This window comes from Chiloscyllium punctatum, chromosome 3, assembly GCF_047496795.1.
Source record: "Chiloscyllium punctatum isolate Juve2018m chromosome 3, sChiPun1.3, whole genome shotgun sequence".
NCBI classification, from domain to species: Eukaryota; Metazoa; Chordata; class Chondrichthyes; order Orectolobiformes; family Hemiscylliidae; genus Chiloscyllium; species Chiloscyllium punctatum.
In genome coordinates, this window is record NC_092741.1 from 70,614,699 (window position 1) to 70,630,338 (window position 15,640).

The 15,640-nt window shown below is 40.2% G+C and overlaps 1 protein-coding gene across 1 annotated transcript in view; it reads left to right on the forward strand.

Annotated features, from left to right (window-relative positions):
* Positions 1 to 15,640, forward strand: part of mms22l (MMS22-like, DNA repair protein) — a 165,263-nt gene that overhangs the window by 142,029 nt on the left and 7,594 nt on the right. Inside the window, exons 21-22 of the mRNA XM_072554897.1 lie at positions 9,803 to 10,014; positions 11,774 to 11,943. Of these exons, the coding sequence (XP_072410998.1) occupies positions 9,803 to 10,014; positions 11,774 to 11,943 (382 nt within the window). The remainder of the gene's footprint in view (positions 1 to 9,802; positions 10,015 to 11,773; positions 11,944 to 15,640) is intronic.

The window sequence follows — 15,640 nt, forward strand, 5'->3', positions numbered from 1 at the left end:
CCATGGCAGGATTGACTGGTATGAGAAGTCATAGTTTGAAGATATTAGGAGGAAGGTATAAAGGAGACATCAGAGGTAGATTCTTTACACAGAGAGTTGTGAATGCTGTAATGCGTTGCCAGTTGAGGTGGTGGAAGCGAAGTCATTGGGGGACATTTAAGCGACTGCTGGATATGCACATGGATAGCAGTGAGTTGAGGGTTGGGTAGGTTAAGTTACTATATTTTACGTTAGGATTAAGTCTCGGCACAACATCTTTGGCCAAGGGCCTGTTCTGTGCTGTACTTTTCTATGTTCTATGACTCCATTATCCATAATTTAGATTGAGCAGCAAAAGACATTCAGGGATTTACTATGGTCTTATTGAAAATCTACAACTTGAAACAAATGCCTGTTCCCACTTTTCTCTTTGGACCCTTTGACCAGAAGCCAACACCTAATAGGGAAGGAATCAGCTTTTTCTGTACACGCAGTGCTTTGATTCACCTCTGGTGCAGAGACTTAACTCTTGGTCTTCTGGTCCAGACTTAGAGACGTTACCACTGTGCCGCCAGTCCCAAGAACTCAACTCTTCGTGCAGACATGTTATAACAAATCTCTGAAACAGTTGGGACTTGATCTGAGACCTGAATTCTAAAGAAGGGTCACGGGACTTGAAGTATTAACTCTGCTTTCTTTCCCCAGATGCTGCCAGACTTGCTGAGTTTCTCCAGTTTCTGTTTTTGTTTGAACTGAGACCTTCTGGCCCAGCGTTAAGGAAACTACCAGTGCACCACAAGAACCTTTGAGCTCAGCATTTTTATTTTGTAGAATCCACCACAACCACCCAGCTTTTTTGTGTCAGACCGCGACCAAATCACTCACATCTCAACTGAAACGATTTAAGAATCACAAGTGCATCACTCCAGCAGCACTGCAACCTTAACAAAAGGGCAGGTTAAGGGAAAAAGGAGTTGGATAAATCAAAATGGAGTCAGAGGGAGAAATATACATGAAGAACTCAGCTTTCTCTTTTTAAATCTTCCACAAAATCACTTGTAAATTGTTATCTTAACAAGCACTGCCTACCATGGACAGAACTCAGCTCTTTTGATTTTCAAATTAACCTGTTCAGAGGTGTTATCACACACCACTGGAGCAGATTGGACTAGAATGCCATGTCTCTTCATGTAGGGACATTGCCACTGTATCATGAGCAAAGTCTAATGAGCATCTCCTGCTCTTAATCAACTCTGGAGCTTATCTGTTTGACCCTTAGAGATTTGCATTTCTAGTTCTGACAGTAGATAGAAATGCTGTTAGGTAGGCTGTTCTAAGACTTTGATCCAGCAGCATTGAGGGAACATAATATATTTCCAAATCAGAAAGGTCTACTGGGAGTCTGAAAGTGGAAGGAACTGGTATTAGTTTTTTAAAAAAGTAGTACTGGAGAAATTAATGCGCATGAAAAGTTGTCAAAGCCCTCGTCCAAGTGAACTTTACCCTCGACTGTTGACAGGGATGGCTACAGAGATGGTGGGGTTATTGATGATCATCTTTCAAATTTCTATTAATCCAGCGTGATGCCTGCAGAGTGGAAGGTTGCAAATGTAGCCGCACTGTTTGAGAAAGGAAGGAGAGAGAAAGTAAAGAATTAAAGACCTGTTGTCTGATGTCAGTAGAAGGGAAAATAGTAGAGCCTATTTCAGAGGATGTGTTTATTTAGAATAGCTAGAAAAATAATTGTTTGTTTAATCAGAGTCAACATGGATTTATGAAGATGAAATCATATTTGACAAACATACAAGCATAGATACAAACATATTCATTAGGAGCAGTGGGTAGACCACCCAGCCATTCTAGCCTTCTCTGCTTGTCAATAACATCATGGCTGATCTGATTTTAACCTTAATTCCACATTTGTGCCTATCTCTACCCCTTGAATTGTCAAGAATATATCTCTCTTTGCCTTAAATGAACCAAAGGTTCTGCATCCACGCCTTTGAGGAAGAGCATTCCAAAGACTGAGCAGCCTGTGAGGGAAGATATTTCTCCTTCTCTCCTTATCTGTCTTAATCCAGAAATATATGGATCACCACTTATTTTTAAACAATGACTCCCATTATGGATTCATCCACCAGAGAGAAATGCTTTCCATGGCCATGTGGCCAAATTTCCTCAGATGCTTCTAATTTTTAGTTACTCTTCTAAGCTCCAGCAGATACAAACCTAGCCTGTCTGTCCTTTCTTCATGAAATAACAGGCTAATCTAATAAACTTCCTCTGAACTGCTAAAATATTTTCAGATCCTTTTTTAAATAGGGCAAGTAATTTTGTACTCAGAACTCCAGTTGTGTTCTTGCCCAATATGGTATATAAATGAGGCATAACATACCTACTTTTGTATTCATCTCCACTCACAATAAGCAATAACATTCTATTTGCTTTCTAATGACTTGCTGTACCTGTATACTAACCTATTGGGATTCATGCACTCTGTCCATCTCAGAGTTCTGCAGTATCCCACCATTGAGATCATAACACGTGTTTCTTCAACATGAATTGACTTTAATGCAATTGACGAATTTAGAACATTATTTGCAGAACGTGAACTTTCCTTACTTGTATTAGCTATAATGCGATTCCGGCCCTATTGGTTTAAATGGTGTGGCTATTGCACGATTTTCTTATGACACAAAATCGCACAAGAACCGAACTATCGCTTTATATCAGAACCGACTGTATGTTATTTTCATTCTTCCTGTCAAAATTGACAATTCCTCATCCTAAATTATACCTGATTTACCAAACCTTTGCTCACTCATCCATCCAGATCATTTTTTTAGCCTTCTTATGTCCTCTTCACAACTTACTTTCCTACCCAACCTTGTGTTATCGATACTGAAAACAGCAAATGCTGGAGATCTCAGCAGGTGAGACAGCATCTGGGGAGAGAGACAAGCTAACATTTCAAGTCTAGATGCCTCTTCGTCAGAGCTGAAGTGAAGTGTGGAGGGGGCAGCATTTATGCTGTAGTGGGGGAGGAGGTATGTTGTGGGGGTAATGGGGTGTAGAGTGCTGGGGGAGAAAGGATATTGATAGTTCAGATTAATTGATTGGAATGTGAAGATGGCAGAACAACGGTTTGTCTAACTACTAGACTGGAAAGGACAGTCTGACTTTGGGGGGGGGGGGCGGGTGTGAGCAGGGAGGACAAAGGACATGATGACAGAGAATGTAACAAGTAATGCAAAAAAAAGGGAAGAAATGGGAGTTTGTTAAGGTTATAAAGTGCCTAGTCTGAAGATGAGATCAGCAGTTACTTTTCTACCTAACCTTGTGTTATCAGTAGATTTGACAACACTAACTTGCAACCCTTCATCCAAAACATTTGTATAAGTTGTAAGTAATTGATATGCCAGCACTGATCCCTGTAGCACACAACAAATTATGTCTTGCCAACCAGAAAATGACCCACTTATGCCTACTTTCTGTCTAATAAGCCATTAATATTAAGTTAGCCTGGAGCAGTTTTTTTTTAGAGCAATAAGACGGTGCTATTTTCTGGGTGTGCAGATTGTGAAGGAGCAAGATTGCCTTTCATAGAGTGATATGCTCATCTTGTCAGATGTGGGAGTTTAGGGAGAGTTTACATGTTACTGAGGATTACGTCTGCAGGAAATGTCTTTGGTGGTGAATCCTATCAGATCAAATGGATCGGTTGGAGCGATAGTTGGAGGCAATGAGAAATTTGCAAGAGCAAGGGGTTGTGATGGATGGCAGTTATAGGAAGGGAGTAAAGCCAGTCAGGTAGATGGGTTAACTCCAAGAAAGATAGGAGAGGTGGGCAGGTAGTGCAGGAGTCTTCTGTGGCTATCCCCATTTCAAACAAGAATGCTGTTTTGGAAAATGTAGGTGGTGATGGATTCTCAGGGGAATGTAGCATGAACAGCCAAGTTTCTGGTATCAAGACAGACTCTAATGTAATGAGGGACATGTCGGGTTCCAAGCAATCGATTGTGATAGGGGACTCTCTAGTCAGAGGCATAGACAGATGTTTGTGCGGCCAGCAGCGAAAAATTAGGGTAGTGTGTTGCCTCTCTGGTGCCAGTATCAGGAATATCTCAGAGAGGGTATTCTCAAAAGGGAGGGGGACCAGCAGGTGGTCAATATACACATTGGAACCAACAACAAAGGAAGAGGAAAGGATCAGATTCTGAAGAGAGAATATAGAAAGTTAGGCAGGAATTTTAAAAGGAGGTCCTCAAGGGTCATAATATCCAGATTAACACCAGTGCTCCGAGCTAGTGAGGGTTAGAATAGGAGGATAGAGCAGATGACTGCATGGCTGAGGAGCCAATGCATGGAAGAAGGATTCGCATTTTTAGATCATTGGGATTTCTGCTGGGGTACAAGTGACCTGTACAGGAAGGACAGACTGCATCTGAATTAGAAGGGGACTAATATACTGGCAGGGAGATTTTCTGGAGCTGCTCGCGAGGATTTAAACTAGTAAGGTGGGAGGGTGCGACCCAGGGAGATAGTGAGGAAAGAGATCAATCTGAGACTGATACAGTCGCGAAAGGGACTCGGTCAAACAGTCAGGGCAGGAAGGAACAAAGCAGAGAACAAGGTAGGACTGATAAATTAAACTGCATTTATTTCAATGCAAGAGGCCAAACAGGGAAGGCAGATGAACGCAGGGCATGTTTAGGAACATGGGACTGGGATATCAGAGCAATTACAGAAACGTGGCTCAGGGATGGACAGGACTGTCAGCTTAATGTTCCAGGATACAAATGGTAGAGGAAGGATAGAAAATGGAGGGGGAGTAGATTTTTGATAATTGATAGCATCACACCTGTACTTAGGGAATACATCTCAGGAATCACCTTATTGGGATAGTATTATAGACCCCCTAATAGTCAGCAGGAAATTGAGAAACAAATTTGTCAGGAGATTTCAGCTATCTGTAAGAATAATAGGGTGGTTATGGTCGGGGATTTTAACTTCCCAAACATAGCCTTGGACTGCCATAGTATTAAGGGTTTAGATGGAAAGGAATTTGTTAAGTGTGTACAAGAAAATTTTCTGATTAGTATGTGGGTGTACTTATTCGAGAAGATGCAAAATTTGACCTACTCTTGGGAAACAAGGCAGGGCAGGTGACTGAGGTGTCAGTGGGGGAGCACTTTGAGGCCAACGACCATAATTCTATTAGTTTTAAAATAATGATGGAAAAGATTGACTGGATCCAAAAGTTGAAGTTCTAAATTGGAGGAAGGCTAATTTTGACAATATCAGGCAAGAATTTTCAAAAGTTAATTGGGGGTAGATGTTCACAGGTAAAAGGACAGCTGGAAAATGGGAAGCCTTCAGAAATGAGATAACAAGAGTCCAAAGACAGTATGTCTCTGTTAGGGTGAAAGGAAAGGCTGGTAGATATAGGGAATGCTGGATGACTAGAGAAATTGAGGGTTTGATTAAGAAAAAGAAGGAACCATATGTCAGGTATGGACAGGAGAGAATGGGTGAATTATTAGAGTATAAGGGTAGTAGAAGTATACTTAAGAGGGAAATCAGGAGGACAAAAAGGGAACATGGGATAGCTTTGCCAGATAGGGTTAAGGATAATCCAAAGGGTTTTCATGAATACGTTAAGGACAAAAGGGTAACTAAAGAGACAGTAGGGCAAGGCAGCCTATGTGTGGAGCCACATGAGATGGGGAAGATACTAAACGAGTATTTTGTGTCAGTGTTTACTGTAAAAACAGACATGGAAGGTATACAATGTAGGGAAATAGATGGTGACATCTTGAAAAATGTCTATATTACAGAGGAGGAGGTGCTGGATGTCTTGAAACACATAAAAGTGGATAAATTCCCAGGACCTGATCAGCTGCACCCCCAGAACTCTGTGGGAAGCCAGGGAAGTGATTGCTGGACCCGTTGCTGAGATATTTGTGTCATTGATAGTCACAGGTGAGGTGTCGGAATACTGGAGATTGGCTAACATGGTGCCACTGTTTAAGGAAGATGGTAAGGAAAAGCCAGGGGACTATAGAACCAGTGAGCCTGATGTTGGTGGTGGTCAAGTTGTTGGAAGGAATCCTGAGGGACAGGATTTACATGTATTTGGAAAGGCAAGGACAATTAAGGATAGTCAACATGGCTTTGTGCGTGGGAAATCATGTCTCATGAACTTGATTGAGTCTTTTGAAGAAGTAACAAAGAGGATTGATGAGGGCAGGTCAATGGATGTTGTCTATATGAACTTCAGTAAGGTGTTCAACAAGGTTCCCCATGGGAGACTGGCTAGTAAGGTTAGATCTCATGGAATACAGGGAGAACTAGCCATTTGGTTGAAGGTAGGAGAAAGAGGATGTTGGTGGAGGGTTGTTTTTCAGACTGGAGGCTTGTGACCAATGGAGTGCCACAGGATCGGTGCTGGGTCCACTATTTTTCATAATTTACATAAATGGTTTGGATGTGAACATAGGAGGTATAGTTAGTAAGTTTGCAGATGACACCAAAATTAGAGGTGTAGTAGGCAGTGAAGAAGGTTATCTCATATTACAGCAGGATCATGATCAAATATGTCAATGGGCTGAGGAGTGGTAGATGGAGTTTAATTCAGATAAATGTAAGGTGCTGCATTTTGGAAAAGCCAATCTTAGCAGGACTTATACACTTAATGGTAAGGTCCTAGGGAGTGTTCCTGAACAAAGAGACCTTGGTGTGCAGGTTCTTAGTTCCTTGAAAGTGGAGTCGCAGGTAGATAGGATAGTGAAGAAGGCGTTTTGATCCTTTATTGGTCAGAGCATTGAGTTGGGAGGTCATATTGCAGCTGTACAGGACGATGGTTAGGCCACTTTTGGAATATTGCGTGCAATTCTGGTCTCCTTCCTATCAGAAGCATATTGTGAAACTTCAAAGGGTTCAGAAAAGATTTACAAGGATGTGCCAGGGTTGGTGAATTTGAGAGGCTGAATAGGCTGGGGCTGTTTTCCCTGGAGTGTCGGAGGCTGAGGGGTGACCTTACAGAAGTTTATAACATCATAAGGGATATAGATAGGATAAATAGACCAAGTTTTTCCCTGTAGTGGGGAAATCCAGAACTGGAGGGCATAGGTTTAGGGTGAGAGGGGAAAGATATAAAAGGAACCTAAGGGGCAACGTTTTCACGCAGAAGGTGGTGCGTGTGTGGAATGAGCTGCCAGGGGAAGTGGTGGAGGCTGGTACAATTACATTTAAAAGGCATCTGGATGGGTATATGAATAGGAAGGGTTTGGAGGGATATGGACCGGGTGCTGGCAAATGGGACTAGATTAAGTTAGGATATCTGGTCAGCATGGAAGAGTTGGACCAAAGAGATGCTGTACATGTCCATTGACTCTATGACTGCTGTCAGCTAACCAAACTCCTATCACCCACTACTATGTCATGTATGCTCCACAATAATGTTTGACGAGCCACCTTACCAAATGTCTTGAAAATCTAAGTACAGTAAATCCCAATGGTTCCCCTTCATTGACAGTACATGTTATTTCTTGAAATAATTGAAATACCTCAATTAAACATAATTTATCTTTCACAAAACCGTGCCTGATTACCTTGAATTATGGATATGGAGATAGCACAGTAATATACCTTTGAATATATGATCAGCCACGATCTAGAATGGTGAACCAGACTTGAGTTGATGAATGGCTTACTGTTGTCTCAGTGTACCTGACTAGCAGGGTCATTTGTATTTGGTGATGCTTTGAAGTATCTATTGCCCTTGTATATCTGAAAAGGAATGAAAGAAAGAACTACATTTCTGTAGAGCCTTTAATGACCTCAGAATGTCTCAACTCATTTTAAACAGAAAGGAAGTATTTCTAAAGTGCAATCACTGTTGTAATGTAGAAAATGGGGAAAACAATAACGTGTCAGAAGTATTTGTATGTGCACCTGAGATACCAAGGCATATTAGGCGACGGGCCAAGTGCTGGAAAATGGGATTAGAATAGTTGGCTGCTTCCTTTTGACTGGCAAAAACCTTTTTTCTGTCCTGTCAACTTCTATGACTATGACTCAATAACAATTTGCATGTAGCAATCTCCAATAAGTAGCAAGGTGATAATGATCACATTATCTGTTTTCATGGTGTTGATTGAGTGATAAATATTGACCAGGGTTCCATTGTTCTTTGTCAAAACATTGCCCTGAAGTCTTTTACTTCCACCTGAAAGCATAACTAGGTCTTGGTTTAATGTCTCATCCTGAAGTCAGCACTGATGACAGAGTGGAACCCCCTCAGGTGTGACACTGGCGTGATAGTCTTGACCTTTTTTTTAAACTCATGTCCAATGGTGTGACCTGGATATAAATCTTTGAGACATGAAGGCTGGGTGCTGCTGAGCCTTGGCTGACACTGAAATACATCCTTAGAGGTGAAGGATCTGAGTTTGTGAAGTGCTGTAGAAAAGCCTCGGAGTATTACCATGTTATGTCTTGTAAATGGTACACATTAACGTTGCTGTGGTGAAAGTGAATGTTTAAGGTGCTGGATTGTTACCAATTAAGCAGTTGCTTTTTCCTGGACTGTATCAAGTTTCTTGAATATTATTGGAGCTGCCCTCATCCTGTCAGGTGGTGAGTATTCCATTACATTCCTTACTTCTGCCTCATGGATAGTAGACAGACAGTGTGGAGTCACAAGTTGAGTCCTTCAATGTAGAATTCTCAGCCTTTGACCTGCTTTACATTAGGTCAAAGTGTTAGTCACAGTATCTAATTGATTCGTCCATTTAAGTTTCTCATTAATGATGATATCTGGAGTGTTGATGATTGGAGGATGTTATGGGGAGATGGTTAGATTCTACCTAGTTGTGTATGGTATTATTTCCTACCTGTGTAGTGCAAATTTTACTTGATCCTCATCAGCTAACTGCTTTTACCAGCCTGGGCTTGTTGTGTGTTGGCATAGATTGCTTTATTATCTGAGGAGTTATCGATGGAATGGAACTTGGTAGAATATTCAGCAAATCTCCTCACTTTTAAGCTTACAGAGAATGAGATCTAGAGATCACACCAGCTAGACCTCCGATACCTCCCTGGGGAACTTCTCCAACAATTTTCTGCAGTTGAGATGATTTTTGTAATGTAGAAAATTTGGAAGACAATAACATTTAAGAAGTATTTTGATGTGCCCTCATGAGGCCAAGGCATATAAAGCTAAGGACCAAGTGCAACAAACGTTACCAATGGAGCAATTTGCTCCTCATTCACATTGATTCAAGTCTTACCATGGCTTCTTGATTCCAAACCTGGTCAAATGCTCCCTTGATGTTAAGGCTAGTTACTTTAAGATAACATGGTATTTCGTTCTTTTGTTCACGTTTGAACCAAGGTTGTAATGAGCTCTGGAGTGGAATAGTTCTGTCAAGCCTAATCTGAACTTTATGATTGATGCTGATTTGATTTCACAATAAGCTTTACATAAATTAACATTTTTTTACGCTTCTGTTGTGTTTACTATTATTTTTCTTCACAGCTTTTTAAACAAAAGCAGTTTTTCTTTCGTAATAAGTCCTTCACTGTGAGCCACATCTGTGACCTGAAAATGTTTTTCTAACTTGACTCTGAACAATAGACTTTCTATCTTGGCGACATTGTCTTGGCTGCATTGTCAGACAGAATGTAGAGCAGACCTGTAGCAAGCAACCTGTAGCCATCTTGGCATCTGCTGTTACTAAAGCTGGACCGAAAGCAACATAGCCTGACAAGCCAATCATAAGTTAGATTTCATTTGAGTGTCCTGAAATTCTCTTTGCAGGGACTGTCAGCTATCATTGGACAAACTACAGTTCAGACTACATATGTTAAACAACAGCTGCGAAATATTATTCAGCAATATTTTGGTCGCTTTCTTCCATCATCTCCTACTGGTTCGGGCATTGTGAATCATCCAATCTTACTTGCACTTTGCGAATCCATAGCAATGCCTCAAGGTCAGACTCTGAGGAAGGCAGTTCTTCTTGTTATAACGTAAGAAATTTTTAAATCCTCTTAAGTCAATGTTTTCTTATCTCAGCAGCTGAGTGTATTTGTCAAATTGTAAATTGCTTGAAAAGTTGATTTCCATCAATTTATTGTTTATGTATTTTCAGCCAGCTTTAGTGAATATTGGCAGTAAATCAGAAAATATTTAACTTTGTTTTAGTAACATTCTTTTGTGCTCCTAGAAGTCCTATGTCAATCATCAGCCTTCAATAAAAAGGGCCTGAATGATCTTGTCATAATTATTAGCAGCGTCATACCTGATCATTAATGTCTGCTTGCTGCAGGAGTCTATTTAAGGAGTAATCAAAGCAATGGCTAATGATATATAGATAATGGATGGAGTGAGACGTAAAATGAAATACTCACTGATAACTTCCACTTTTTGATCAAGTGAACTTTATACTGAAGTCACAGGAAGTACAATTGAACTTGAATTATACATTCTCAACAATTTATTTTGGATGTCTTTAAAATGAACTTTCTTAATTCATGAGAATTTTGTTACATACTTTTAGATTACTTGTCACTCATCTGTAGAGTTTGCAAGGATTAAAGATGTTGTAGAGAGTATTTTAGTTTCATGAAACATTGTGATATTCTGTTATTTTGGTATTGGATTGGGTACCTTCAAGAACAAATCGTCCATTCTTTCGATGCTGTTTATTAAAAAAAATGTGCACAGCCTCATTGTGTTATTCAATACTTTCAAAAGCAACACGCCATCTGCTCCATTAACATGCTTTTTCATAAAAAATGATGAAATTTGCCTTCAAACGTGAAATAGTCCCACCCATTAATATTGAAAAATAAAATTGCTTGTAAGGCATTCAGTCATCCCAGGCATACTGGGCCAAGCACTGTCCAGTGGAATAAATTTCACAATGCTTCTTTTTTGAATATCTTCAATATCAAACAACTCATTAGCCATATTCTGGAAATGGCTATCCTTTTTGTGATACAGTCTCTTTAACAAATGATTACCACAAGTGAGAATGTTATGGCTCTGTAGTAATTTACATAGATATTCAACATTAAGATTAGATTACTTAGTGGGGCAACAGGCCTTTCGGCCCAACAAGTTCACATCGACCCTCTGAAGAGCAACCCACCCAGACCCATTCCCCTACATTTACCCCCTCACCTAACACTACGGGCAATTTAGCATGGCCAATTCACCTAACCTGCACATTTTTGGATTGTGGGAGGAAACCGGCGCACGCGGAGGAAATCCACGCAGACACGGGGAGAATGTGCAAACTCCACATAGACAGTTGCCTGAGGCGGGAATTGAACCCTGATCTCTGGCGCTGTGAGGCAGCAGTGCTAACCACTGTGCTACCCATAATAGAATAGAATCCCTACAGTGTGAAAACAGGCCCTTCGGCCCAACAAGTCCACACCAACTCTCCGAAGAGTAACCCATCCAGACCGATATCCTACTATTCTACATTTACCCCTTACTAATGCACCTAACCTACACATCCCTGAACACGATGGACAATTTAGCAAGACCAAATCACCTAACCTGCACATCTTTGGATTATGGGTGGAAACTGAAGCACCCAGAGGAAACCCACACAGACACAGGGAGAATGTGTAAACTCCACACAGAGAGTCGCCAGAGGCTGGGATTAAACCTGGGTCCTTGGCGCTGTGAGGCAGCAATGCTAGCCACTGATACTTGCAGAGTGCATGGGCAGTTTCTGCAACTCCTGAACTTTTTGTCATATCTTATTCCCTGCAGTGAAAACTACATGCAGTTCAGAGCTCACGCTCCTCCTCCTCGGTTAGCAGCGGTCTTGTCATTCATCCATGAACTGTTCAGAAGAAACCAAAGTAGTGATGCAGCCAGTGAGGCGAAGTTACTCCTGCCTACTGTTCTGAAATGTTTAATATTTGTGAACGAACCACAAGGTATGCTTTTCTCACAAACTCCTATCGACAATTGATTTTGTCTTAATGTTTCTGTCCTTCGTCTACAAACAAAACAAATGCATTTGCTAGACCATATTGCTGTTTCTTAGTGTAGGAAACCAGCAGTTAAATAGCAAATGTTTCTCTAACGCCAATGTTGTTGCATTCAGTTGATCTCTGAAGTTCTCAAAAGATGGAAATAATAGAGGACAGAAAAGTATGTACGGTTTCTGCTTTGGGACAGTTGACAATTTTGCTATAAATTGGACCAAAAATTGTGTTTTCTTTTGAAAAAAATATTTTCCCTCTTTTTCTCTCAAATGTGTTTCCAAGGATCTAACTTAATTATTTTCCTCTTTTTAATTTTATTTAACTTGGTAAAGTTTGACCTGTACAATAGAAAATGGGACTCTCACCTTTTGAATCACAGTGTCAAATGACCATCTGTGAATAGCCTGACTTTAATTTACTGAAAATAAAGTTTAAAAAGCCATGAAACAGTTTACTGGTTAGGTTGGAGCCCAATGTTGATATGCAGCATCCAGACTGTGGCTGATAGTTGGAGGTAACTTTTGTATCACAGAACTGCCAGGCAATGGCCAGCTTTAACGCAATAGGGTCTGTACATCTGCAACTAACCATCTCTTAATGTTCTATGATATTACTGTCACTAAATCTTCCACATCCATATCCTGATGGTTACCATTCACCAAAGACAGAACTGGAAAAAACAAATATTGTAGCTACAAGAACACATCAGAGGCTAGATTTGTGCTTTGAGGAAATCACTTACCCATTCCCCAAAGTCTATCGGCCATTAACAAAGCAGAAATGAGGAATTGATTAAAGACTGTCCAGCTGCCTGGATGGATCAGCTCCAATAATGCTCAAGAAGTTCAGTATGATTCAAGACAACATAGCTTACTTCAGTGGGACCTGCATGCACCACCTTCATCCTTCAATCACTCCACCATCACTGATGCACAGTTGTAGAAGTGTGAACCAGCTACAAGATGTACTGCACTAACTCGCCCAGTTTTCTTTCGCATTGCCTTCCGTACCCACAACCCCTAACACCCAGAAGGCACCTGCAATTTCCCCTTGAAGCCACAGCTGTCCTGATTTTGGTTCACACCACCCATCCTTTGCTGCGATGAGGTCAAAATCCAAGAACTCCCTCATGGACCGTAATAGCACAAGTTGATTGCTCTCCCACTACATTCTCAAGGCCAGTCAGGGATGGGCAATAATTGCAGCAGTCTTCACACACAGGTCATTCCTCCGTAACGTGACAGTTGTATTCCTCTGCAACCTTGCGCTTTGGAAAACTGCTAGAGAAAATCACTGTGCCGAAGATTGCTAATAGAAAATGATATGCCTGTTCCGTAGAAAGTTCGCGTTATCCAAACAGTGTCCACAATTCGTCAATCACATTATAGCCAATTTGCACTGATGAAACACGCATTTTAGCAAAACGACCTGTACCATGAGTTTTTTTTAAAATTAGTGAGTTTATTAGTAAATTATAAAAATTCAGGATTTAAAAAATATTCACATAACACAAAACTCAAGTTTCTAAATAATATAATTTGAACTTAAAACTCCATCAGCTCCAGTGCCTGCTTCATCAATTCCAGTTGGAGGTCCCCTGAAAAAGCCAGAGGAATGAAGTGGAAGCTCCTGGGCTTGGTGTCTAGTTCATTCGCCTGAAGTGAAGTTTGCAACTTGTATGTAACATTTGAACTGTGGAGTTTTAATCACTAGACTTTAGCCGAAGAATTGAAAAATAAAGGATCCACAACTAGAGAGTTGAGTTGAGTCTTAAACTGAAGATGTAAAACATATAACTGTAGGATAACCTTAACTCATGTCAAGTAGATTTACTTTGTCCTTTCATCTCCCAGGATAAGATGCTGTGCTGTCATAATGTATCTAACATGCCCAGCTGAGCAATGACTGCTTTGCAGTTGTGTGGCAGGCAGTCAGACCTGTTGGCAATCAGTGTTTCTTTTGTTTACATTCCAACAGGGAAAATGGTGCATCACTGACCTTTTTCTATTGCCTTCACACTTGTAGATGAAGAATGATAGACTCATCTAAAGCTGGAGTCGCCTGTTTTTGGGGTGTGTTGGCCTAATTATGTTACAGTAAGGATTTTTTTAAGAACTTAAACAGTATCCTCAGGAGAGAAAAAAACACTCGAGTTTTTAAATGTAGCGTTTGTAGCATATAGCTATTTAAAATTTTGAAAATGATGCCACTTCCTTTGTCACATCATGACATTATTGCATACCACATAAGCATCTGAACTAAGGCAGACTAACAGTCAATGCTGAACCTACTCACATGTTCTAAAATGAAATAAAGCAAAAATAAATAATGAGGATTTTATGGGAATTTTTTTATCTGATTCAGTTTGTATTACAGTCATTCATTTTGGTCAAGTATTTTTAATTCTGTCAGATATTTTTGATCATTGCAACATAGATTAATTAAGCTTTGCAAATTAGGCTAAGTGCTGGGGCATATCTTAGATATTCGGCATTGAAAATCACATAAGCTACCGTTCTTAGAATACACTGAAGTGAAATACAGAACTAGATTATCTGCCCATTCAATTTACACAATGTACAGTTTTTGTTTCCTACCTAATCTAATTTGACTAGACTGTGCATTTGGTGCCTCCTGTTCTATAAGGCTAGATATAAAATCCTGTATGTCAAGTTTAGTAACCACACTGTGTCTCGTATTCCTGAAGCAGAAAAAACACATAGTTAAATAATGAAGCTTGCATCATATTTCTGTTTTGCTTAGGCCTTTCCTTTATTTCTTTTTAAAGAAATAACCACCATGACAGCTGTTTGAAGTGACTGTTTTAGTTGAAGATGTTTGAATCGTGGCTTCATGCTAATCTCCAGTTCAGGTTCAAAGGTCATCGGAGCAAAAATTTAAATTTTTTTCCTAATCATAAGCAAGAGAGTTGATGAGGTCACTGTAGTAGTTGTGAATAATAAATATCCAGCAACAGATTTTGGATTATCTATGTGTCATGGTTGTTGCCATTTTTTATAGATTGTGTCCTGGTGACTGAACTTCCATTTGAATTTAGAGCTAAAGATGCTATTAAGTCTTTCATTTCTTCAAAAAGACTTCAGACACTATTATGAATTTCTATGATTTCTGTTATACTGTGGACGAAAGGAAGAATTGGCAACTGTCTAGAACCCTAAAGCAGTTCACAGATTTTTCTTTTTTGAAATTTAATCGTGGGGCATGGGATTGCTGTCTGCGCCAGCATTGATTGCTCATTCTTATCTGCCCTGGAGAAGTTGGTAGTGAGCTGCATTCTTGAACTGCTGCAGTTCATTTGGTGTAGGTGCACCCACGATGCTGTTAGGGATGGTTCCAGGATTTTGACCTCGCGACACAAAAGGTATGGTGATATATTTCCAAGACAAAATGGTGAGTAGCTTGGAGGAGAACTTGCAGTTGGCAGTTTTCCTCTGCAAATGCAATAATTCCTTCAAACTGAAGTTGTAGCTGAGATTGTGTTCAGCTTCCAGCAGCTGAAGTTTAAACCTTCCTTAGATTCAAGAGTGCATAAGCAAATGTGCACTCTAAAACTCGTTGGACAGTCATGCGTCCATTGTGATTTTTTGCATTAATTAGTGATTAGCAGTCTGTGGGGACTGGGCGC